This window comes from Sceloporus occidentalis, unplaced genomic scaffold, assembly GCF_023333645.1.
Source record: "Sceloporus occidentalis isolate IW3139 unplaced genomic scaffold, rSceOcc1.0.p SCAF_4, whole genome shotgun sequence".
In the NCBI taxonomy this organism is placed as follows: Eukaryota; Metazoa; Chordata; class Lepidosauria; order Squamata; family Phrynosomatidae; genus Sceloporus; species Sceloporus occidentalis.
In genome coordinates, this window is record NW_028316984.1 from 64,797,040 (window position 1) to 64,822,443 (window position 25,404).

General features: G+C 39.4%; 1 protein-coding gene across 4 annotated transcripts in view; it reads left to right on the top strand.

The window, feature by feature from the left end:
* Nucleotides 1–639: 639 nt before the first annotated feature.
* INSIG2 (insulin induced gene 2) overlaps nt 640–25,404 on the top strand; it is a 30,428-nt gene continuing 5,663 nt past the window's right edge. Inside the window, exons 1-3 of one of the 4 annotated variants that reach the window (XM_089520165.1) lie at nt 648–672; nt 14,814–15,157; nt 17,774–17,898. In XM_089520165.1, the coding sequence (XP_089376291.1) occupies nt 14,890–15,157; nt 17,774–17,898 (393 nt within the window). In that variant the 5' untranslated portion in view covers nt 648–672; nt 14,814–14,889. Of the gene's footprint in view, nt 673–1,898; nt 1,937–14,813; nt 15,158–17,773; nt 17,899–25,404 lie in introns of those variants that run through there. The other 3 variants (XM_089520168.1, XM_089520167.1, XM_089520169.1) reach the window with 3 other exon arrangements.

Genomic DNA, 25,404 nt, shown 5'->3' on the forward strand with positions numbered 1-25,404 from the left:
TACATTTATGTGTGCTTTTCTTTCCTAATGGCCTACATATTTTGCTTGAGTGTCCTACATGTTACGGTACCGTGTCCTCCTTTGTAGTTGTGACATCTGCTCACTCTGCCAGATGTCCTTGCCGCAAAGGAAGAGGACAAGGCTATGCGAAATGGAGGGCATTCAAGGAAAAATTGAAGGACATGACCCAATAAAAGCCAGAGACACTCATAGAAATATCAATCCATGCTTTTTTAGTGCTGCTCAAAATGGAGGACAGTTTGGACTTCCTCCTTGCCAGAAAATAAAAGGTAAAAACACTTATATAAATGAAAACCCATGCTTCTTGGTCATGCTCAAAATGGGGGAGGTTTTGGGAATTCCTCTTGGAGAGAAGCCTGTGGGACATGTACTGGGAAAGGAGGGTGCTATGCTATGGCTGAGGCGGTTGGAAGGCACCAGCCACTCTCTAAGTCTATTGCTGGACTTCATCTCCCAGAATTCCCGGCCGCTGGCCAAGCTGAGCGAGGCGTCTGGGAGTTGGAGTCCACAACCCTTGCTGTCTTTGAGGTTCATTGGAAGAGTCAGGTGCCCTGGCTGTTGTTGTTGTTGTCGTTGTTGTCAAGGGCCTGCGCGGCGGGGAAGGCGGGGCCTGGGAGGCAGGCAGGGGCGGGACAAGATGGCGGAGGCAGAGTGAGTAGCCCAGGATGGCGGAGGGAGAGCAGGATCAGGGGCTGGAGGAGGAGGAGGGCAGCATTGGTGGACTTACTCAGGGCAGAAGGGGTGCAGGCAGGTTGTGGGAAGGGGTTACATGGGCGAATGTGGGGAGGCAACGTGAATATCTTGGGGAGGAGGACTGCAGAAGGCTATGTGGTTGTGGTCGTTGTTGTTGGGCGCCTTATGGCGACCCTAAGGCAGCCTTTCTTGGAGAAGGGGGAGAGTTTTTCCTCCTCTTCAGGGATGGCCCTTGGGGTCTCCTCCAGCCCTGTTATGGTTCTTGTATGACTGCCTTGCAAATGGGGCATGCATTCTGACATTTAATTATGTTGTTGTTGTTTTTGTTGTTACAGCAGACCCCAACATTAGGAAGAAGAAATGTTAAGGCAGTGGTCCCCAAACTGTGCCCTTGAAGGGATTTTGGACTTCAGCTCCCAGAATTCAAAACTATTGGGCCAACGTGGCTGAGGCTTCTGGGAAATGAAGTCCAACGTCTCTACAAGGGCACAGTTTGGGGAGCATTCCTCAGATGCATTTGGAGTCCAGTGGTCACCAGACTGTGCTCTTGAAAGGATTTTGTATCTCAGCTCCCAGAATCCAGGACTGTTGGGCCAACATGGCTGAGGCTTCTGGGAAATGAAGTCCAACGTCTCTACAAGGGCACAGTTTGGGGAGCATTCCTCAGATGCATTTGGAGTCCAGTGGTCACCAGACTGTGCTCTTGAAAGGATTTTGTATCTCAGCTCCCAGAATCCAGGACTGTTGGGCCAACATGGCTGAGGCTTCTGGGAAATGAAGTCCAACGTCTCTACAAGGGCACAGTTTGGGGAGCATTCCTCAGATGCATTTGGAGTCCAGTGGTCACCAGACTGTGCTCTTGAAAGGATTTTGTATCTCAGCTCCCAGAATCCAGGACTGTTGGGCCAACATGGCTGAGGCTTCTGGGAAATGAAGTCCAACGTCTCTACAAGGGCACAGTTTGGGGATCACTGGGTTCCAGTCACGCTTTCTCAGCCTCAGGGGAAGGCAAAGGTATAATAAGCCAGTGGTCCCCCAACTGTGCTCTTTAAGATATTTTGGACTTCATTTCCCAGAAGCCTCAGCCACATTGACCAATAGTTTGTGATTCTGGGAGCTGAAGTCCAAAATCCCTTAAAGAGCACAGTTTGAAGACCACTGCCTTAACATTTCTTGGAGACCTTCTTCTTCCTAATTAACGACTGCCTTTCAAATGTGACATGTAAACTGATATAATGTTGTTTTTGTTGTTGTGTGCTTTCAAGTTGTATCCAACTTAACAGCAGACCCTAAAGCAACATTTCTTCCTAATTAACGACTACCTTGCAAATGTGACATACAAACTGATACAATGTTGTTGTTGTGGGCCTTCAAATTGTTTTCGGCTTAGTTTTCTTCTTGGCAAGTTTGTTTCAGAGAGAGGGGTTTGCCCTTGCCATCTTCTGAGGCTGAGAGAGTATGACATGCTCAAGGTTACTCATTGGGATTCCATGACCAAGCAGGGACCTGAACCCTGGTCTCCAGAGTCGTAGTCCAATGCTCCAACCATGACACCACACAGTATAGAAGGCCATACTGTTTATTTATTTGTTTATTGGATTTAAACTCTTGCTTTCCTCCCAACGTGGGAGTCATGCCACTCCTTTCCCCTAGGCCACATGGGTCAGTGCTGTGGAATCCTGGGATTTGTAGTTTGTTGTGGCACCGGAGCTCTCTGGCAGGAATGACTAGATAGCTCATGAAAGTCCAAATCCCAGAACTCCATAGCATTCAGCCAGGGCAGTTAATATAGGATCAAACTGTTTTATTTCTGCAGTGTGCTCTGTGTGAGACAACAAGGCAGGCAGCCATCCATAGTTATCATGCTGTAGTCTATCAGTGCTACATATATATATATATATATATATATATGTAGAATAAATTAAACAATGTCAAATCATTAATAAACAAATAATTCATTTATTTCCATTATATCAATGTGCAAAAGCCCTGCAGCGGCGCGGTGACATCCATTGTGCGCCACGCAGATTGGACACGGCTCACAACGCCGGAAGGCTCAGGAGTGTAGAGACGCTTCACTCTCCCGAGCCCTAAAATCAGCCCCAGGCTGGCGCATAGCGCCAGTCGTTACCAGGCCCGAGCCTATCCATCTGCCATGTGGTCTTTTTCTTTTTCTGCTGCCTTCTACTCTCCCTGGCCTCATTGTCTTTTCCAGTGAGTGGTGCCTTCTCATGATGTGTCCAGCATACGCCAGCCTCAGTTTCATCATCTTGGCTTCCAGGGAGGTTCAGGCTTGGTCTTTTCAAGGGCCCATCTGTTTGTCTTTTTACCTGTCCACAGTGTTCTCTGCACTTTTCTCCAGCACCACATCTCAAATGAGTTGATTTTCTTTCTGCTGGCTTTCTTCAGTGTCTAGCTCTCACATCTGTACATAGTAATGGGGAATACAGTGGCTTGGATGATTCTGACTTTGATGCTCAGTTGTATATCTTTACATTTTAGGATCTTATTTAGTTTTTTCAAGCTAGTCATCTTATTTCTTGACTGCAATGTCCATTCTGATCTTACTTGACATAAAGTTTTAAGTATCTCCACCTAGTAACTTTCTGTACAGAATCACATGGCACCTCTCCCATGAGTACTTCAGGCAATTGTCACATGAGAACTTTTAATCTCTTAAAACTCATGGGCCATGTTTGCACATAATGGTAAGTCAAGTTATGATTTGTACAAATTCACCCCTACAAACAATCCATAGTTTTATTAGGCAGCAGCAAATTGACTCAGAACTATAGTTTGCTTCTGTAACAGGCCTGATATCTGGTAAACAAGCTGTGCTTTCCTTCATTTTATGTATAGCTATAGCATTGCTATCATAAAGCATGGCACATTGCCATGTGTGAATGTCGTCACTGAGTTGAATGATAGTGTCACCACTGTGCTTCAGTTGTTGTGTGCTTTCAGGTCATCCTGATGACTCTAAGGCGAATGAATGTGTTACAGGGTTTTCTTGGCAAGATTTCTTCAGAGGAGGTTTGCCATTGCTTTCTGTAAAGCTGAGAAAGTATGACTTGACCAAGGTCACCCAGTGGGCTTCCATTGCTGAACAGGAAATCAAACCTGGTTTCCTGAGGTCCTAGTCCAACACTTAAACCACTGTGGTTTAGCCACTGTGCTGGCTTTCAGATTACCGATATGGTTATGATAATGTGATCAGTTGTCTACAGACAAACCTGTATGACCTAATGAACATTATGGTTTTTGAGCTTAGATTCTAATATGATTACGACTGTTTGAATTAAGCTCCACATTTTTGCTTCTGATACAGTGCCTTTGTAAGCTACCTTTAACACAAAGATCTCTATCCTACTGGGCTTTTCGCAAAGGGCAGAAACTATTGCAATGCAGCACTCCATGTAGGTAGAAATTCATAGTTGTTGCAAATATTGCATGGTGAACACAACATCCCAAAATACGTGACTCCACTTTCTGTATAGTACAGTACAAATGAGAGAGATCCTTGTATGGAATGCAGCAGTTTCAGATACGATGTCTAAGGCTAATTTTTTAATGAATATCTATTTTTTTTAATGCACATTTAGCTATCTTTTCATTAGTTTGGGAAAGTTGTTCCTCATCATTTTTGACATGTTAAGTTTAAAACTCAATATTTATAAATATTGCACTAAAGTATTCTGCATTTAAAGTAGAACATTATTTCCAAAACCTCCCAACTTTTATGACCAATAAACGAACAATATTTTCACAAGAGTGAAGGCTTAAACTTCTAGTCCAGGGGTAGGCAACCTTTTTGAGCCGGGGGCTGGGTTGCTGTCCCTCAGACAACTGGGGGTTCGAAGCCAAAAAATAAATAATTAAATAATTTTTAAAAATTAAATAAATAAACCGGGACAAATGTAGGACAAAATGTTCAAATGGAGGACACGTGAAAAAATTTGCTGATTTTTAAAAAAAGTTAAGATAAATGCATGTTTCTGAGGCTTCTATAGACAATTGCCCCACCATGCCCCCTCATGCGAGAGGCCAAAGGCCCCAGCGGCAATCGGCAGCAGGACCAGGCTGGGGCCAGTCCCAAGGCCTTGCCGGGCCGCATCCGGCCCGCGGGCCGCAGGTTGCCTATGCCTGCTCTAGTCATTCCCTTGCCTTTCCTATTGTGTCACTCAGTCATAATAAATGTGATATAACTGGTATATTGCACAACAATAATTAATAGCCTATGGATATTTATTTGCTAATGAAAATTTGGATCAGTGCCAGGAATATTTCTCTAAGAGACATGCTGTCACACTGGTGTGAATTTTAAATACATGCTTTTCCTGGTTGCCAGACAGTAGCATGCAGCCAAGGAAATGGCTCACAAATATTTTTGTGTTACTACACTCCTGTGAGGTGAGGGGCAGGAAGAGCTAAGTGGTGACTCTATCAGGTCAGGCAAACTTCACCTGCAGTTTGTCTGTAATTTATTGATTTCTATATTTCTTAGCAGGGAGAAGGGTTTACTGTGTAGTGAAGAGCATCCAGAAAGTTAAGTTTGGTCCAAAGAGGTGTAGTCAGTCTTGTTAACTTGGGTTGATTTCAGGGAGTGTACAATTTCCTTATTTAAACAAGTCCACTGATTACCAGCCTGCTTCTAGGCCAGGCGTCGGCAACCTGCGGCCTGTGGGCCGGATCCAGCCCGCCAAGGCCTTCCTGCCAGCCCCTGCACAGTCCTGCCGCCGATGGCCCCCGTTTTCGCGCCGCTCCGGCCGCCATTTGGTTTTTCAAAATGGCGGCCGAAGTCTCGCGTGACCTCAGGATGGCAAAGGTCACGCGAGACTTCGGCCGCCATTTTGAAAAACAAAATGGCGGTGCCCATCTAGGAGGCCCGGTGCAGCCCATGGAGCACTCCAACAGCGCTCCAGGGGCTGCACCGGGCCCGCATCGGGCTCCACCTTGCCCTCTGGCCTCCTCCTCCTTATGAATAGAAGAGCAGGGAAAGGAGGAGGAGGAAGAAGGAGGAGCCAGCCAGCCAGCAAGAGCAAGAGCAAGCCAGAGAGAGGTTGGTTGCTTCTTTAGGGGAGGGGGGTTAGCCTTCTATTCTGAATTGCATTTTAGTAGTTTCCATGCTAGTAACTGTTAGTATTATTATTATTTACTTGCCCTTGGTGTTCTCTTTGCAAAAATTCCTCTCAGCACCTTGTGCTTTTCTGGGTTGAGACAGTGGTGCATGCTTTCTCCCTTCTATTCTGAATTGCATTTTAGTAGTTTCCATGCTAGTAACTGTTGTTGTTATTATTATTATTATTATTATTATTATCATCACTCTGGGGGCGGAGCATGCGGCCCCGCCCCTGGACGGTGGAAGTTCCACCCCCAGCACGTGGCCCCACCCCCAGAGGGTGGAAGCTCCACCCCACTGCTTCGGCCCCCCAGTTGTCTGAGGGACAGCAACCCGGCCCCCGGCTCAAAAAGGTTGCCTACCCCTGTTCTAGGCAAAATCCAAAGTGCTAATTTTTACCAATAAAGTTCTATACAGCCAAACTTTGTGAAGGACTGTATTCTACCATTCAACACTTACTTGGCTCTGAGTTTTCAAGAGAGGCATTTCTCTTTTCTGATGAGGATACAGGAGAAGAATGCTCCAAGGTTTTGGAACTTTCTTCCTAGAGAAGCTAGAAAGGCCCCTTCCTTGCTGATCTCCTCTTAGCTGGGAAAGACTTTGGGTTTGTCTACATTATTAAAATACTCCTTATTCTATTTGAATAGAATGCAGTCCCTCCACAAACATGATTAGGAGGAATTTGGGCTTTTTGTGTGTGGGCACTCCTCAGAAAAAGAAATTATGGTTTTTACCAGAGTATCCACAAGGATGTGCATCGCATGGATTTGCATGGCTTCACAATTTAGTAGAGGGAGGGTGAATAGATGTGAATTTGAGCATAAAAATGACAACGATTTAGCATTGATATGAATTTGCAAAAATCTGCAGCAAATCAAATAATACAATATACCTATTTGCCCTTGACTATTCTACCAGATTTTCCAGAAATGTTTGTTTGAAAGAGTTTTTAATAGGAAGCAATACTTGTTTTTAATTGCTTTTTAAAATTTTAATGCATATTTTAATTTGTTTTGAACATTAACATTTTAATTATAATCCTTTGTTTCATCTGTAATGCATCTGTTGTTAACAGGGTCTGGGTTCGGGAGTGGGTAGGAGAGTGTAGATAAAGATAATACAGTTGGCCCTCCATATCCACAGATGCTTTCTCCACGGATTCAAGCATCCACTGCTTGAAAATAGCAAAAAGCAAACCTTTATTTTGCCATTTTATATAAGCGGTGCCATTTTACTATCCATATTGTTTAATGGGACTTGAACATCCATGGATTTTGTTACCCACAGGGTGGGTGGGTGGGGGATGATCCTGAAACCAAACTCCAGCAGATACCAAGGGCCCACTGTAATTGTAGTATTATGGTATCTATAAATCTGATGTGTTAAATCTTGAATATAATTATAAATCATATACAAAACCTAGAATTGGTCTTTTTGCAGACCTAGTTTTAGTGTAGTGCATCATAATAGGGTCAATATTTATGGAGTTGTTCATAATTTCTCATTGGTAAGGCTGCAGTACCTTTCTAAGCAGTAGGGTCCTAAGAACTACAAAGGTTGATGACTGTTGAAGATCTGGGTTGTGAGAAGTCTGTTAGTATGCCAACAGCATGAAAGCTCATGTTTTAAAATAACCTCTAGGTGTTGCCAAAGTTGCAAAAGTATTGGTTTTCAAAGCTAGCACATAAAAGTTCTAATATAATTGATATAATTCTGCTACCCCAAAGATTCAACAGGAAGATTTTATGGATGTGTATGTGAAAGAGTGGTCCAAAATGTACGGCAGAAATAATCCAGTTTGAGACCCCTTTAACTGCCCTGGCTAATTGCTGGGGAGTTCTGGGAACCGTAGTTTTGTGAGATATTTAGTCTTCTGTCAGAGAGTTCTAGTGCCACAGTAAATTAGAATTCCCAGGATTCCCTAGCACTGAGCCAAGGCAGCTAAAGTGGTCTCAAGCTGTTTTATTTCTGCAGTGTGTTTTGGACCAGTTGTTCTGCTTTACTCTTTCCCTGTTCAGGCCCCGTTCAGACTCACTTATTTGCTCTGGATGGAACTGGGCAGAATCGGGTCCCTGGAAGCAAGTGCTCACTAAAAATTTACCTCAATCAGGGTAATTAAACCCTGAATGCCCTTGCAGCTCTTGTGGAGAGTTCACATTTGCAGAACCGGTTTAAAATCCTTTGCTGACAATCAAATTCAGTTCCGCTTTTGTCAAGGTGACGTTTCTTGCAGCCATTGGGCAATCGGAAGTATGCTTCCTCCCTCCTTTTAAAAAAAAACAGGTGGGAGTGTGTGCATATTCTGTCAGAATTAAAAACCACCAGGTGTGTGTGTGTGTTGTGTGTATTTAGGTCACTACAGATTATGGATCTTCACCTGCCTCCATTTTCAACCCCAAAATGGAATCTAATGCAATCTCTGCATCCTCCCTCCTTGCGACCCTAGAATGCCTCATACACATACAATAATAATAATAATAATAATTCATTCCTCAGCCCAAATGGCATCTCTGCATCCTTTGCTTTCCCTCAGCCACCCCAGAATTCCTTACAGATGCATACAGTAGCAAAAGCATTCTGTATCAGTTTGCCAAATTGAAAGAGAAACATTTGAAACATTCGCATTATAGCATTCACATATAAAAAATAATTTAGAAAAAAAGTCTATTGCAAAGTGCCGTGCTGGGAGCAAGGAAATGAAAGGGAAAGTAGCACCAGCAGACACACATTCTATCTATATATGTATCTATCTGTAGCAAAAAGCATGCACATAGACTGTCAAAAAATAAAAAATAAAAAGAGAGAGAGAAAGCTGCCTGCAAGAGCAGAGGCTTGCTCCATTCCCTGCCCTACTTCTGCCCTACCCTGAATTGACCCTTTCTCCGGCTCCTTCCTTCTCCTCCTCCTCCTCCTCCTGATGCTGCCCTCCATGGCACCCTTCTTTCCCCGGGTTCATCCTCCTCCGACACCCCTATGAAGGGGAGGGAGGCATGTTCTGCCCTCTGCCCTCCCTCTGACCTAAATCCCTTCCCTGAACTTGACCCGATCATGATCGAGGACAAGTTCATATTCGCCGGACCTGTTTTTTTTTTTTTTTTTTTAAAAAGATAAGCTTTTACTCTGCTTCCAAATGACCCGGGTTCTGATCTGGGGTAAAAGGTAGTCTGAATGGGCCCCTCAGTTTTGATATTGTGCCTGGCTGGAAGGAAAGAGGCCTGGAATATCTGATTACAAAAAGTTAAAGAGCAGAAGGAAGAGAGGTTCATTTTGTCTTCTTTTGCATTGGTTATGTTTGTGTTTGAAAAGGGCAGAAAGGTAAATTCCAGCCTTATCAAATTGGTTTTGTCCCATGGGGATTTATAGAAATATGTGGTGGTCAATGGACATTGGACATAGCCTTGTTCTGAGGAAGACTAATTTGAATTTACGTGCACTGTAGTGTTAACATGTCCACACAAACCATTCTTGACAGTTTGTGATCAGAAATAGAAAAGTTAATTAGAAAGGATTAACACATTCAGTTAATTATTAATATCCTTTTAAAATCTACTTTGATTACATGTATGTTGAATGGAACATAATTTTCATTATTAAATTAGAAAAAGTACATTGCATTTCTACATGAAAAACTTTACCAGAATGAAGGGTCCAAAACACACTGTAGAAATAATCCTGTTTGAGACTGCTTTAACTGTCCTGGCTCAGTGCTAAGGGATCCTGGGAATTCTAGTTTATTGCAGCACCAGAGAAGGCTAAATGTCTGACAAAACTACAGTTCCCAGAATTCACTAGCATTGAGCCAGGGCAGTTAAAGTCGTTTCAAACTGGAATATTTCTGCAGTGTGTTTTGGAGCAAAGTTAAAAATCCCATCCATGATTTTACTTCCAGCTCAGCCTCCTCTTGTCCCTGTTTGGCTGTGAGAAAGAAGGAAACAGCTTCATGGATTTTTGAAAGCCCAGTTTCTTTATCAAAAACTACTTTGTTCCCCCATTCTTCCTTCCTAATAATCTCACTCCTTTTCACCGATACCTTAGCTTACTGATTCCAGTGTGGAGTTTCAGAATGTAGTTTCTGGAATAGGTGAAGAGCCTCTATGCTGCGCCTGACTATCCCCACTTCCTCCAAGCTCTTACTACTTGTTGATTTAAAATAATTTAACTTTGCCATTAATGAAATTATTATACTGTAATTATGAATGAAAATAAACAGATTCCTGTGGAGGGTTTTTTTGTATTTATTGAAGCATCTGATGTGAAAATGATACACACATATGCATATATACTTTTTAACTGGATATTGAGTATTTTAGATTCTCAGTTAGATGGGTGGAGCTATACATGCCATTTTAATTATTTATTACTACACTGAAATCTTTACACTGCTGTGCAGGAGACAATGTTATAGGGGAGAAATATTTAGTATTTATTTATGCTATACTATCCCTTTCTACATGGAGCTTAAGGTGACGTGTGCCTTTCTTCTTGTCTTTTTTATCACTACATCAACCTTATGAAGTACTTCAAGCTGAAAGTTAGCAAGTGGCCTTACCCACTGAGTTACATGACTTCAACCTGAAGCTCCCAAGTCCGCACCCAGTAATATAACTTCATTGATGAATGAATAGGATTTTGAAATCTGGTTTCTTTTTAAATGTAAAATATCAATCAGGTTTGTGGTGATTCCTTCTTTTGATCTATAGTTTTTTTTCAGGATAACAACATCTAAGTTATTTTTACCTCAGTTATTTTAAACTTAATACATTTTTGTATCTGAAGAATTGAACGTTAGTGACTCAGGCTAAAGGTGTGTCTTTCAGTATTTTGTAAAGTATAGCAGAAAGTTCTCTAAATTATGTTCTTATGCATTTTTTTTCGTCATCATTCCAGATTCTGTAGACACAAAGAAATGTCTGGTTTCAGTAATATGGATTCTTCGTTGTTTGTTAGAAGTGAGTTGTGTGAGAATCAGTTACTGTGGGCCCGTATAGACAGGCCAAAATAAAGCTGCTTTGGGTCACTTTGGAGGTATGCTGTTTAAATGACACACACATCTTAAAAGGCCAGAAGCTGCGCTCCGTTCCTTAGGACTGGAGTGTGGCTTTGGTATGACTTCTGGCCTCTTAGGATGCATGCATAATATAAACAGCATACTGCCAAAGTGACCTGAAGCAGCTTTATTTTGGCCTGTCTGTATGGGCTCTGAGACTACTAACCTTAACACAATTCAACCCACTTTTAAGTGGATGAAGCCCAGTGACCTGAGCCATTGATTCTCCAATCCTGAGGGACTAAGAAAAAGCAATAGGTAGGGTTTTTTTGGGGGGGAGGGATCCAAGAAAATAAGGCTTGGTGTAATGTAAAACTGGCTGTCCCTTTAGTGCTGTCTCTCATTGAATTACTTAATAATTTAATTTATTAATACCTAAATTCTGGATGAATTAATAGTGAGGTTCCAACTTAAATTAAAAATAAATTTAAGCAAGTGTTTGTTTTGCTGACAAGTTTTCAACTTAATTTATATCTTAATTGTTTTTAATTAGTTCCTATCACTGTCTGTGATACTTATACAGTGGGGATCCAGCCTACTTATGATTTCTGTGTTTTTTCCAAATAGATCTTAACAATTATAGTAGGCTAAAAATAGAGATCGACATGTGTCATTTTGAAGGCTCCCCCCTTTCTTTTATTTTCTTTCTTTCTTTGTTTTTGCTTTCTAGCAGAGGAGCAGAAGCTGAAATAAATGCAGCTGCATGCGATTCTTATCTCAGCATTTCAGGGCTTGCCTTTCAGACAAGTTTGAATTAGCAGCCTATTTTCTGGGAAGAAATCATCTGGAAGAAAAATGTCAGGAAGCTGTTGCTGCATAGGACTTCACATTCTAGCTTTCATCCAACCTTCCCAATTAGTAGCTTCCTAGATAAAAAAAAAAGTATACTCTTCAGGAAAACTGAAGGCAGTTTCTAGTTCAAAGTAAGTGAAATAAGAAGAAAGGCATTTGTCCTGGCATGCATTAACTATACAATGTTATGTGCTGTATATCTAAAAGCAGGTCTTCTGAATCAAGTGTTGTTTTCCTCCTGATTATCACTGAGTAAGTAAACACAGAAAGCCAGAGTGATGTAGTGGTTGGACTAGAACTCCCCTGGGAGCCCAGGAATCCCCTCTCTCCCATGAAAACCCACTGGATGATTTTGGGCAAGTCATACCATCTCAGACTCAAATAATTGCAAACCCTGTTAAACAAATACTGCCAAGAAAACCCACTGATAGGTTTGCGTTAGTGTGGTTTTAAGTTGGAAATGACTTGAAGTCACACAGAGGGAGGGGAAAACTGAAAGCTGTGTTTTATATTTAAATGCTTGTGGTAGTAGCGCCTGTAAGAGTGTTTCTAGTTTTACCATTCCCACATGGCAGTTCTGTTGGGTGCTGAAGAACAGGCCAGCAGTATAGTACTTCATAGCTGCAGATACTTCAGTCTGCCTTGAGCATCTGCTGAATAAGAGATGGAATAAGGAAAACAAGCAGGCTCTTGCTACTACATCTCTTCTGCTTGCTCATGAATAAGAGCTATCAAAAGATGCAAACAATTGGCAGCTTCATACTGTATAAAACAATGTTTAGGGTTTCCCCTTCCTTTAATGTTCCAGGTGACTAAGCTGTCAGTCAAAATACTTGTTGTACATGAATGTGACACTGAATCCATGTAGAACAAGAATATTGATTGGCAGCTTGAAAAAAGAGGTGTCTGGGCAGAGAATTCTGCCATTCATATCCAAAGGGTGTAGATTAGGGATTACTGGTAGGTGGAGAAAGGGTTTTTTAATTATTATTATTATTATTATTATTATTATTATTATTTACTATTTCTAATCATATGGCTTGAATGAAGTTTTGTTTTTAAAGGCTGCTTATGTATTTGGCCCAGACTGATCTTGCCAATGCTAAGGCAAGTGAGCATCAGGCTTGATTTTCATAATTGCCTCTCTGTACCTGTATGCATTTCTTATACTAGTTCTCTATGCCTTGAAGGTTTTAACATCAAATTGGAAAGGGAATCACCTCTTTCACACACACACTCCTCTGTGGGCAGCTCTTTTAGAAATTACTGCTGAGGCACATGGGGGTGGTCTGTTTTTTAGGACCTTTCTAAGCAGTATTACTGTACTGACCCGTACATAAATTGACCCAGGATTTTAGGTTCAATTTTTGGGCATACATTTTTTGATTTATAGTAGAGTATATATGGTATACACCCTTGAATCTTTTTCTCTTTTTTATTCTATGGGGCTTTCACATCTCTTGATGTGTTCTATTGGAACATTGCTCTGTGAAACTTGGGATAAATTCTTGTTCTTTTGCTGGCACCTGTGAACTCACTTTGTTAGAAGATCAAAGAACTATCTTTACTCCAATACTATGCATATTAGAATACTCTTGCTGACTGCTAGAGACACCAAGACCAGGCCTTTTCTTATCTTCTAGCATTTCAAAGTGTTGCAGATGTCATTCTTAAGGCACTGGACACTCAAACATCACCATGTTTGTTGATCAGCAAAAATTGGAAAGAAAGAAATGGTTCTGAGTCAACAGTTTAAAAAACAAATCAACAGTTCAAAAAAACAGATCAGGGTCTGACATATGTCTGTGGACTTACTCTAATGTAAGAGTAACTAGAGAACTCTTAATCCAGCATGAATAATTGCAGAATATTGGATCTAGACATAGTCATATTTTAAGGAGACCTACTGAAATTGGTGAACTATAATGTCAAACTTTGTATCTTGCCCGGATGCCTTAGCAAATTTCCCCCATGATGTATCTTGAAACATACAGAATGCAAGTTAATGAAGTCATTAATGATCCCAGTCTTCTCTGTTTTTAGGTGCACATCAATTGCACCTGACACCTTTATTTAAATATTTATATCCTGCCTTATATCAAAAGACCTTAGAGTAGTTTAATCATATACTGAGTCTGACTGTCCTGGGATTCATTTGAGAATGGGTAGAATCATTCAATATGCATATTAACTTATGTAATAGTACTTGAACGTGCACAAGTGTGGTGTAGTGGTTTGAGCATAGGACTCAGGGTTTGATTCCCCACTCAGCTATGGAAAAACACTGTGTGACTTTGGATGAATAGGTTCTACTTAATGGCACCATAAGTTGGAAACAACTTGAAGGCACACAACAACAGCAACAACAACTGAAAGCCATAGAATTTGGTCTGTAGATAATAATAACAGTATTAATCATTAATACAGACCACCCACGCCATACACGGGCATGCCATCTGTGGACTTGAGCTCACGCAGAAGGCAAGCCTAGGGGGACAAAATGGCACCCGTGCCTGCGCTGTACACGAGAGCATACCACCATTGGAATGAACGGGACTTGAAGTCCTGTGTGTTTTCACTTATTTGGGGTATGTGTGTGTGTGTGTCCAGAATGGATCCCCTGCATATGCAATGGGACCGCTGTAATATAATTTTGTCATGTAAAAGGATAGTGGAATCAGAAGTAGAATTAACTGAACACCTGTCAACAGCTGCTCAAATATGCATTTCTAATAATAGGAGGGAAATTGATTTCCAGGAAAGACACATGGGATATAAAGATTATGGCATATGGCTTATATGATAAAATTGCTGAATTCAACTTGTGTCTAAGAAGGAAGACAATGCAATTGTTTTATAGAAAAGTTTTTTTAATATATGTGTGTGTGTGTGTGTGTGCGCGCCGTATTCGAATAACAAGATTCAAGATAAATTCAATCCATATAATTTTGAGTATCATGCATTCTCTGGGCTGGTGAGAAGAGGAATTCACACAACTTGGATTTCTCGGTCATAAGTCAAAAAAGGAAGAAGAATTTTGCCCATAGAATTTTTCTTGTTAAGAACCTTTGTGCTGTGTGCGTTTTCCCTAGAGAACATTTAAATATGTGTTTGCTTTAATTCTTTTGTCTTTTTAAATAGGAATTGGACGATGTCCTGAATTTAGAAAAATAGGATTGCTTGGTTCTCCTCCTTAGGCTGCAAACTTCTGTACTGAATGTTGCTGGAAGTGCACAAGGCCATGGCAGATGAGGATGCTCAACCATCTACACCAAGAGAGTGTGGCCCATATATTTCTTCAGTCACCAGCCACAGCCTAAACTTGATGCTTCGTGGGGTGGTCCTGTTTTTAATAGGTGTTTTTCTTGCATTAGTATTAAACTTGTTACAGATTCAGAGAAACGTCACCTTGTTTCCACCAGATGTGATTACAAGTATCTTCTCATCAGCTTGGTGGGTTCCACTTTGCTGTGGAACAGCATCAGGTATGGCAAAACAGAGTAGATATCCTAAGGAACCACTTGGGAAAATATTACAGGTTCAGTCCAGTCCACCAAGGACTTCAAAGTCTTTGCCCAGAGTCCCTATGTGCTGTTCACTGCCTTGAAGTCTGTCTTAATGTTTTTAGTTTAGTTATTTGTCAATAGCAAAAGTTCTCTCTGTCTTTCTCTCTCTGGTTGTGAGATGAGTAGATTAATAGAAAGTATCTTTTCAAAAATACGATGTGTAGTTAAAGAGATCTGAGCAGTGGTGAGATGTAATTCTTTTATGAGTGAAAAGCATGAGATATTGAATGTCTATACTTGAGATGAGCAACTATAAACTGATGTTTCCTGGTTTTTCTTGGTATGGTAGATACATATTTGTCTCTCTTTCAATGTTTGTTTTAGATATTCATGTGCAGAACCCCTTGGTAGTGAAGTCAGGAGGCAACACTGAGAAAGAATTCTCAAACTTCCATAATAAGAAAATGTTTTCTTCAGGTTCTCTTCAATATATTCCATTATAGGACAATGAACCATCCATTGTCTAGCAAACAGATTTTTTGTTCATTCCCCATTAAAAATAATCTCAAATCCAAGTATTATCCATTATCTGATTATTTGCCTTTTCACTGAATTGATATACCACACCTTTCACAGAGGACTCAGATATAAAAGGAATTTTCTGTCCAATTTGTCAAAATTTGTCATTTTTTTCTTCCTCTTCAAATATCTTGTTTACAGTTACAGAGGTTTTGTTTTAATTTCTTAACTTCCTGTTTGTTTGGTTTTTTTCATAGTCAGACTGCTATTCAACTTTGCTTCATTTGCACTTTCTTCAGTGGAAGGCTAAATTGGCAATTATGGTCATTGTGGGTCCAGATGCAAAATGTTGGATTGTTTTGCGTGTGTTTTGCATGTGTGTGTATGCACAAATACAGACACACAGGGCTACTCTTTGTGGTGGGCCTTAGCAAGTAACATATCACTTCTGGTATTGTTTAAAATATAATATATAGGGAAAGTACAGAATGCCCTTAGCTTGCTTAAGAATGTTAATGTTTATGACCAATAGCATGGCATAGTGGTTTGAGTGTTGGACTACGGTTCTGGCGACCAGGCTTCGATTCCCTGCTCAGCTATGAAACCCACTGGGTGACCTTGAACAAGTCACATGCCCTCAGCCTCAGGGGAAGGCAATGGCAAACCTCTTCTGAACCAGCCTTGCAAAGAAAACCCCATGAACCTAAAGGTTCACTTTTGGGTTATCATAAGTCAGAAACAGCTTGAAGGCACACAACAAGAACAACTGAAAAGCTGCTGAGCCAGTTTGGTGTAGAGGTTTGAGTGTTGGACTCTGACTCTGGATATCGGGGTTCAAATCCCTGCTCAGACATAGAACCCCACTGAGTGACCTTGGTCAAGTCTCACTCAGCCTGAGAGGATGGCAATGACAGTCTCCATCTGAAGAAACTTGCCAAGGAAACCACATGATGGTTTCATCTTAGGGTCACCATAAGTCAGAAACGATCTGAAGGCACACAACAACGAGAGGTGTTGCTTTCTTTCGTTCTATGAGAACACTGTGATCTAGGATAGTGTGACTGAACATGCTTCCTGACATGAACTAGTCCTATCATTTTTTTTTTAAAAAAAGCTCGTCTTATGTTCCCACTGGGGATCCACAAGGAAATTCACAAGGCAACATTAAGGATATATTATTAATATATTTTTATATAATTTTTAGATTGTACTGACCATTTTATTGTGATACTGTTTCAAAGGTCTTTATTTGCTTCCTCTTTCTGTCACACTGCTACATTGATAATTCATAATATATAAAGAGATGAAAATAACTTTGTAGTTTTCTTTTAGAAAGCAAAAACAAAACTCCTCATTATGATAAGATATATGCCTATGTTAAAAGTAAAAGTTATCAACTTTTATGGTCCTAATCTCAACTGTTCTGCATGTGGTACCAAGCACTGTATATTGAGTTTTTATATTAGTCTTCCCAGTGGTGTTCTCATGTGTCCTACACACCCCAGCTTGGTCTCTACAGAGCAGCATTCATGCAGTTAAAAATATACTACTAGAAAGCAATACAACTTCTTTCTTTGCATGTGAGCTGAAGTACTTTTGGCCTGGTGGATTTTAGATCTTGCACCCGGTTCTATTCTTCTGCATTGATGCTGCATTAAGAATATTTCTCCACTGAAAAATCTCCTCTGCATCCCAGTGAAACTGGTGTTGTGTTGTAGAGTGTCAGACTAGATAAGTATAAGCAGTGGGCAAATGATCACCTGTGTTAGTGCTGGCCAAAAAAGTAGATATAAATGGACAGTTGGTATAATGAAAAGGCAGAAGGGGGCAGATTACTCAGATTGCTGAGTAAATCTTATTGAAGTCAGTTGAACTAGCTTGAAAGTAAATACATTAAGGCTTTTGCTGTAAGACAACCTACTTTTAAAAGACATTTAGAGTGTGTCCAGATTGTAACATCCCAGAAGAGTTTCAGATTTTTACAAGTCAGAAAATAGCAAATTAAGAAAAGAGTGATAACGAATGATGGATTTTGCAGATCTCTTAATTGTTTTTGTGTTTTGTTTGTTTTTACAGCTGTGATTGGCTTACTGTACCCCTGCATGGATAAACATCTGGGAGAGCCACATAAATTTAAGAGGGAATGGTCAAGTGTGATGCGATGTGTAGCAGTCTTCGTTGGCATAAATCATGCCAGTGCTGTATCCTTCTGTGATAATGAAATTAGTAATAGTAGTATCTGAACTTTCTAGGAGGCAGAAAGGTAAACAAGAACTGCCCCATTCACTTCACTGGTATTTCATGTATGGAACATTTCTTCCTGTAGCAGTAAATTCAGTAGTCCTTCCTTCCATTGTTAACTTACTAAAGCTGTTTAAAAATCTGTGTATAATGTAAGATCATAAGAGGATTTGGGTTGTATTAGACTGAATGCCTGTCCAGTCCAGTACTCTATTCCCACAGTTGCCAAATAGATGCCCACAAGCAAGAGGTGAGCACAAGAGTACCTTTCTACTTGTGTTATGTAACAACACATGTAGGTAATCTATTTTAGCCTTATCCACCAAGGGTTTATTTAGTCTCCTTTTAAATCTTTTCTAATCTAGCAACCATCATTACATTGTGGTGTAGTGATGGCTTCCATAGCTTCCATACTGTGTGGCATAGTTGGCTTTCCTCATTTGCGGGTTAAATATCCATGGATTCGATGATTTTTCCCCCCCAAAATTTTTATTAGAAACAAACGTCAAACATAAACAAATACACTGATATATAATATTTAACATTAAAACCACACTATATAGATAATAATAATAATAATAATAATAATAATAATAATAATAGTTTATTTCTACTCCGCTTTTCCAACTATTGATCAAAGCGGCAAACAGATTTAGGTAAAAATACACCGAGATAAAAACATTTAAAACAGCATTTAAAAACAGTCACAATAATAACAACACGGCCTGCTGAGTGGGGGAATCCATAAACATTACAAGGTCATCAACAGAGGGGGTGAAACATAAAATGACATCTCATGGGGGGAAGGCTTGGGAAAAGAAGGAGGTCTTAAGATTCTTCTTAAAAAGATCTAAAGATGTGGTGGAGCGGAGCTCGTCCGGGAGATTGTTCCATATTCTAGGGGCCGAGGTAGAAAAGGCCCGTTGCGAGGTCTTCGCATAACGTGCAGTTGGGATCTCCAGCAAGTTCTTATCACATTAAGTCCATAAGGTCTTGGATTTTGAATCTTCTTAAATCAAATATATAGTGGCTTCCACAAAATAAATGCACTTCTTTATATGATTAACCATATTATATCTCCTAAATATAAATCTGTAAGTAAGAGGTCTTTCATTTCCTAATAGGAAATGAGCATGTAATTAGGGAGTTATGTATCAGACATAATACATTTTTGATTAGTTATTTTCCCTGTATCTTTTAAGGCAGTCCCATTCTTTTTCTGTCTCTTCCTTATTTAAATCTTTTAGAGATTCCGTCAATATATCCATTTCCATTGCTTCATTTAATCTGTACATCCACTCTTCTTCTGTTGGGGTCTTTTTTTGCCTCCAATAACTAGGATAGACAATTCTAGCTATAGTAATCATATATAGGATAAAACATTTATATTTTCTTTCTATTTCTTTTTCTAGTATATCTGTCATATTCAATAAAAATAATAATGGACTAATTGGAATAGTAATACATAATATCCTTGATATCAGAGTGTATTTTCCCCCAGTATTTTACAGCCTCTGTACATTTCCACCAAAGGTGGAAGAAAGTTCCTCTATGATTATTACATTTTCAACATTTACCACTTCCAACCTTGTGCATTTTGTTCAATTTATTTGGGGATAAGTACCAACAATGCATTATTTTAATATAATTTTCTTTATAATTTTGACACAGTGTGAATGAATTAGAGTCATGCCAGGATTTCCCTCCCAAATCAATTTATATCGTATTTCCTATGTCTTGAGCCCATTTTGTCATAAAATGTTTTAATGTTTTCAGATTCTAAATCCCTTTGTTTCAATAGCCTATAATATTTTGAAATATGTCCCCTTTTTCATCAAAAGCTATTATATCTAATTCCTTTTTCTCATCTGCAAAATCATATTTTTTTTAATCAATTCTGTATCTTTCAAATATTTGTCTATACAGAAACCAGTTCTTATTGGTTTCATTTTCTAATTCCTTACTAGATTTCAATATTAAGAAGTTTTTCTCTTATGTTAACAGATCTCTATATATTAACCACCCCTGGTCGTCAACTTTTTTCTTTTGTAGAAAGCTTCCTGGATAGAAATCCATAGTGGTATTTGTCTATAGAATTGTCTTTTAATTTTAACCCAAACTTTAAATAATGAGTTTCTTATAAAATGGTGGCAGGAATCAGTATTAGCTTTATGCTTGTCATACCACAAAAATGTGTGGAACCCAAATCTCATTTTTGTGCTTTCTGTTTCTTACAACTTATCATTTTTCAGTAAAATCCATTCTTCAATCCACTGCAGACAGGCAACATAATAATATAACTTTAAATTGGGTAAATTTCAGCCACCTTTTCTTTTTTCTTCCGTTAACAATTTCCATTTAATTCTTGCTTTTTTGCCTTGCTATATGAAATTAGCTAATAATTTTTGCCATTTCTCAAAACAAGATTCTTTAGCCAAAATAGGTAAATTTTGAAATAAGCAAATAAATTTAGGCAAGATACTCATTTTCAGAATTTCAATTCTTCCCAACAAGGAAAATTACATCTTTGACCATTTTAGCAAATCCTTATTCACTTCTCTCTATAGTTTCTCATAATTATTGTCATATAAATCAACATTCCTTTTTGTAAAATATATCCCTAGGTATTTAGCCTTTTTTACTATTTTAAATCCAGAGAGTTCACTGAGTTCTTGATCTTCAACCTCTGACATGTTTTAGTTAATATTGACGTCTTTTCTACATTAATTTCGAATCCTGAGACCTCACCATAATCTTGAATCACCTTCATCAGTTGTTTTATAGATTTTTTGGATCTTCCAGAAAAAAAATTAAATCATCTGCAAACGCTTAAACTTAATATTTGACTTCCTAATTTGAACACCTTCTATTTTACAATTGTTCCTTATCATTATTAAGCAGTTCTAGCACCAAAATAAATAAAAGGAGTGATAAAGGACACTGGTTCCTCTCTCTATTGGTATACACTGTTATTTTCTGATTGATTAGAATCTGAACTTTTTGTTCTTTATATATTGCAGAGATCCATCTGAAAAACATCTCTCCTAAATTCCATCCTTTTAAATGTCTCTAACATGAAAACCCAGTCCACTCTATCGAATGCTTTTTCAGCATCAATCATGATCATTGCAAACATTCACTCATTGTGATGTTCATAGTGTTCTATCAAATTCAGAATTGTCCTGATGTTATCTTTTATTTGTCTTCCTGGTATAAAGCCATTTTGGGCATCCTGAATTATCAGATTTAAAAATTTCTTTAATCTGGATTTAATCTTTGATGTAAAAATTTTATAGTCTGTATTGATTAGAGAGATTGGCCTATAATTTTTTGTCTCTTGCTTCTCATACTTTCCTTTAGGGAGATGTAAGCCATTTTCCATGAATCTTATATCCCATTTAAATAGATGTCATTCATAGTTTCTTTTAATGGTTCTAAGGCATGGTACATACCGCCTGCAAAAGGCGGGTTGGGACCGCCTCTCTTTGCTGTGCAGCGTTATTGCAGCAACCAAATGGCACGGTACCACTGCGCAACAAAAAAGGAACGCTTAGAAGCAGCTCCTGTTTGCTGAGCAGCTGCAACGCAACAGAGTGCCACAGGACGACGTAGTGGTGTTGCAGCTGCACAGCTCCATTTGGCCACTGCGTAGCTGCAATGTCACCATTGCGTGCGACATGTGGGTGGGGCTGCGCAATCCCCACACATACTAGGGTTAGGGAGCGTGTGGTTGGTGCGCACAGCGCAAAAAGCCAGTCTGTACCGCGCCTAAGAGTACATCTTCCAACTTCTTATAGTAAATAGCTGGAAGGCCATCTGGGCCAGGAGTGTGATTTTAATTTTCTGATGGCCTCAGATATTTCCTCCGAGGAAATTGGATGATTTATACATTGTCTTTGATCTTCGCTTACAGTAGTGTCGAAATCTTTTGGTCTTCCAGGTATTTTATTACTTTTTCTTTATGTGTTTTTATTGTAACACTATTCCTGTACAGATTTATAACAAAAGCATTTTTTTATATTAATACTATGTGTAATTACTTCCCCTTTTTCATATATTTCTGTAATTAATTTCCTTTCTTTTTTTAACTTTGAGGGCAATACTTTACCAGCTTTATTTCCAGATTCAAATTGTGTTCCTTTAAGTATTTTGAGTTTTTTCAATTTCTTTCAGTACTAATAACTTTAACTATGATTTTAAGTTGTATCACCTTTTAGTTTTTTGTCTCCTTTTATTTTACATTCTTTCTCTTTCGTATTTAATTCTTCCAGTATTTTTTTTATTTTTCACTCCACTTTTTCCTATTTTCAGCTTGAAGCTTTATAAATATCCCTTTGATCACTGCTTTTCCAGCATCCCAAATAGTATTTTGCTGTACACCCTCCGTTTTGTTTTCTTTAAAATATAGTCTTAAGTTTTCTTTAACATTCTTTACTATTTTTTCCTCTTTTAATAATTCCTCTTGTAATCTCCATGTATACTGTTTCTCTTTTTTGAAAAGTTCCATTGCTATAAGGTTATGGTCTGACTCAAAATTAGACATAATATCCATAGAATAAATTAATGGCAGCAGAGATTTATTGACAAAAATTGATTCTGGAGAAGAAATTATGTACTTCTGAGAAAAAAGTAAATCCTCTTGTGTTTTGATACTTATATCTCCATATGTCTGTTAAATTGAAGTCTTCCATCAATTTAAAGAAGGATTTAGGCAATTTACCCTGACGCTTCTGAATTGTTTTATTATTATTGGATTTTCTATTCATGCTCGGTTCAATTACTGCGCAAAGTCTCCTAAAAGGATAATATTATCGTATTCTGTATTTGATAACCTTTGATGTAGTTTATCAAAATACTTATCTTGATTTTCCAATGGAGCATATACTCCCACTGCTAATAAAGTTAAGTCATGAAGTTTTATTTCTAAAGTAAGATATGTGCCATTAATATCATTGAATATTTCCTTCACTTGGTATTTTTTATTCACAAAGAAAGTTACTCCTTTTTTCTTATGATCTGATGCTGATGAGAAACTATGCCCTGATTTTGAATTTTTAACATATTATATCACCTTGCAATTTTTCCAAAAGATGAAAAATAATGGTTCTCTTGTATTTTGAATTGATGCCTTTCACATTCCACAAAATAATCTTAATCATCTTCTCTTAGTTGTAATGATATCATAAATATAATTGTTATTGTTGTGTATATTGTTAAGATTGTAGATTATGTGCTACCCCTCCCTCCCCTTATTCTTTTATTTATTTATACTTTTATTATTTCAACACAAAAAATAATCCAGCAAACGAGGAAAACAATTGTATCCAACTATTGTCTTCTAACTCTATTAACTGTAATCCTTCTCTTACAGTATTCTCTTTAATTTTTGTTTCCAGTTCTTCTCTTAGAACTTCATCCTGATCTGATTCTCTGTTATTTTTCTCTTGGAGTAAAGTATCTTCTTCAATTAATGACTTTTCTTCTTTATTTTTCTTCTCTTTATGGTTACTCGATCTCCATTTTCTCGAATGACTTCTTTCTTCCCTTGATCCTTTATGTTCGTTCTTAGGTTTCAATTCCATTTCTTTTGCCTTATTTAAGTTGTCAACTTTGATCCTCTTTTGTTTGTAAGAGAAGGATAGTCCGTCTATCCTTTCCCATCTAAAGTTTATCTTCAACCTATTCAATATTTGAACTAGCTGTTTATATTTCTGTCTTTTAACCATAATTTGAGGATGGATGTCCTTAAATTTTTTTAGTTCCAAGCCTTCTATTATCAAGGTATATTCATAGTTTCTTTGAATGATCAAATCCTTAAATCTTGTCCTCACAAAACAGATTAGTATGTCTCTGTGGGCGGGGCTGGCGCAGCGGGCTGCATGCTGGAAGCTTGGGTCCTCCCCAACACGTGCGCAACAAACTTTCCCAGGCAAGGTTTGCAATAACTGTGGCTTCTTTAATTGAAACAAGTAACTCAACCGAGTGCAACCAAACCAAACAACTGTCCTCAGTCCCGGACAAACACAAAACCAACTTCCCCTTTTAGGCCTGCTTCAGCTCCTCCGCGTCTTCAGGCCCCGTGCCACTTTGGGTCGGTCACCCACCTGAGTACTTCTCCAGGGGCTCTCTGTTGGCCTTCTCCCAATCCTGGGGTTCCAGTCCTTGTTCCTACCGACTCCCCTTACTATCCCACCACTCACTCGCTAGTCCTCCCGAATCTCTCCGTCTCCAGTTCCCTTCCTCTGGGTAAGAGAAGTCCCCTTCTTCCCTGGGGTCTGAGTGTCTCGTGGGGCTCTGGTGGTATAGGACTCAGCCTCGTCTGTAGGGATACAGGCCGGCCGACCCTTTGACCGCTATGAATTACCCCGTCTTTCCCTAACTTGACCGCTTCTCTGTGTCCTCCTCTTCCGTGTCTCCTCCCTCCCCCCGCGCATGTCTCTTCCTGCCTTTTTATCCCCCTCCTTGGCTCCTCCTCTCTCTTCCAGCCCCTCCCCTGGGCTCTTCCCCTTTATCTCCTCCACCCGATCGCTCTCTCCTCCCCCAACTCTCTCCTCATCCACCTCTACTCTGCTACAGTCTCGCAGTAGTTTCTTGTCTTTTGCTTGCTGCGAATTGACACGAAAAATTTTGTCAGTTTTTAATTCCATTAAATCTGCCTCAGTTCCAGTAAATTCAGCCAGGGGATCCTGTGGATTTGATTATTCAATTATTAACAGGTTTATCTGGGGTGTATGGGAAGTGGACTTCTTCCCTCCACTGTGCCAGGCATATCCACTTGCACCTAGCTGTGGGAGAAAGAGGCAGGGAAGGCAAGCAAACCCCCTGAGGATCACAGCAGCAGCAACTAGCAGAGGAAGGAGGAAAGTCAATCCATTTCCCAGATGCCCCTTGGGGTTCTTAGCTGCCTCTCTCAGCCGCCCTCTTGGGTTCCTTCTTTCCACTGCTTCCATGTGTGCCCTTGCTACATGAGAGAGAGGCAGGGAGGACGAGCAAGCCCCCTTGAGGACAAGTGAAAGCCCCATCTCCTTGAGGGTGTCCTGACAAGTAAGGGGGGCATTGTGCATATTTGTGAGTTTTCCACTTTTGCAGGGGTTCTGTGCCCCTCACCTTTGAATGTGAAAGGCTGGCTTACATGTCTGTCTTGATAAATAAACACCATAAAAAGATGACACAGCACAAGGTATGTTGGGTCATAAATCAACAGTATGAGTAGTAAAATGTTAAGATTTAGTATGCCTGTGAACCCAAAATGTGTAATAATAGACACCTATTAGTGAGGTGGGTGACTCTGAGAAAGCAATTTTACAATGCAACCTAATTGCATATCTAGCTTTTTTTTTAAAAAAAAATTGCAATTTCACAACACTAGTCTAGTCCTGAAAATACTGTGATTAGTTGTTCAAGTGGGATATTACTTGGCCCTGAGTTTCAGAGAATAAAAAAGTATCAGAGAAATCAGAGTTGTA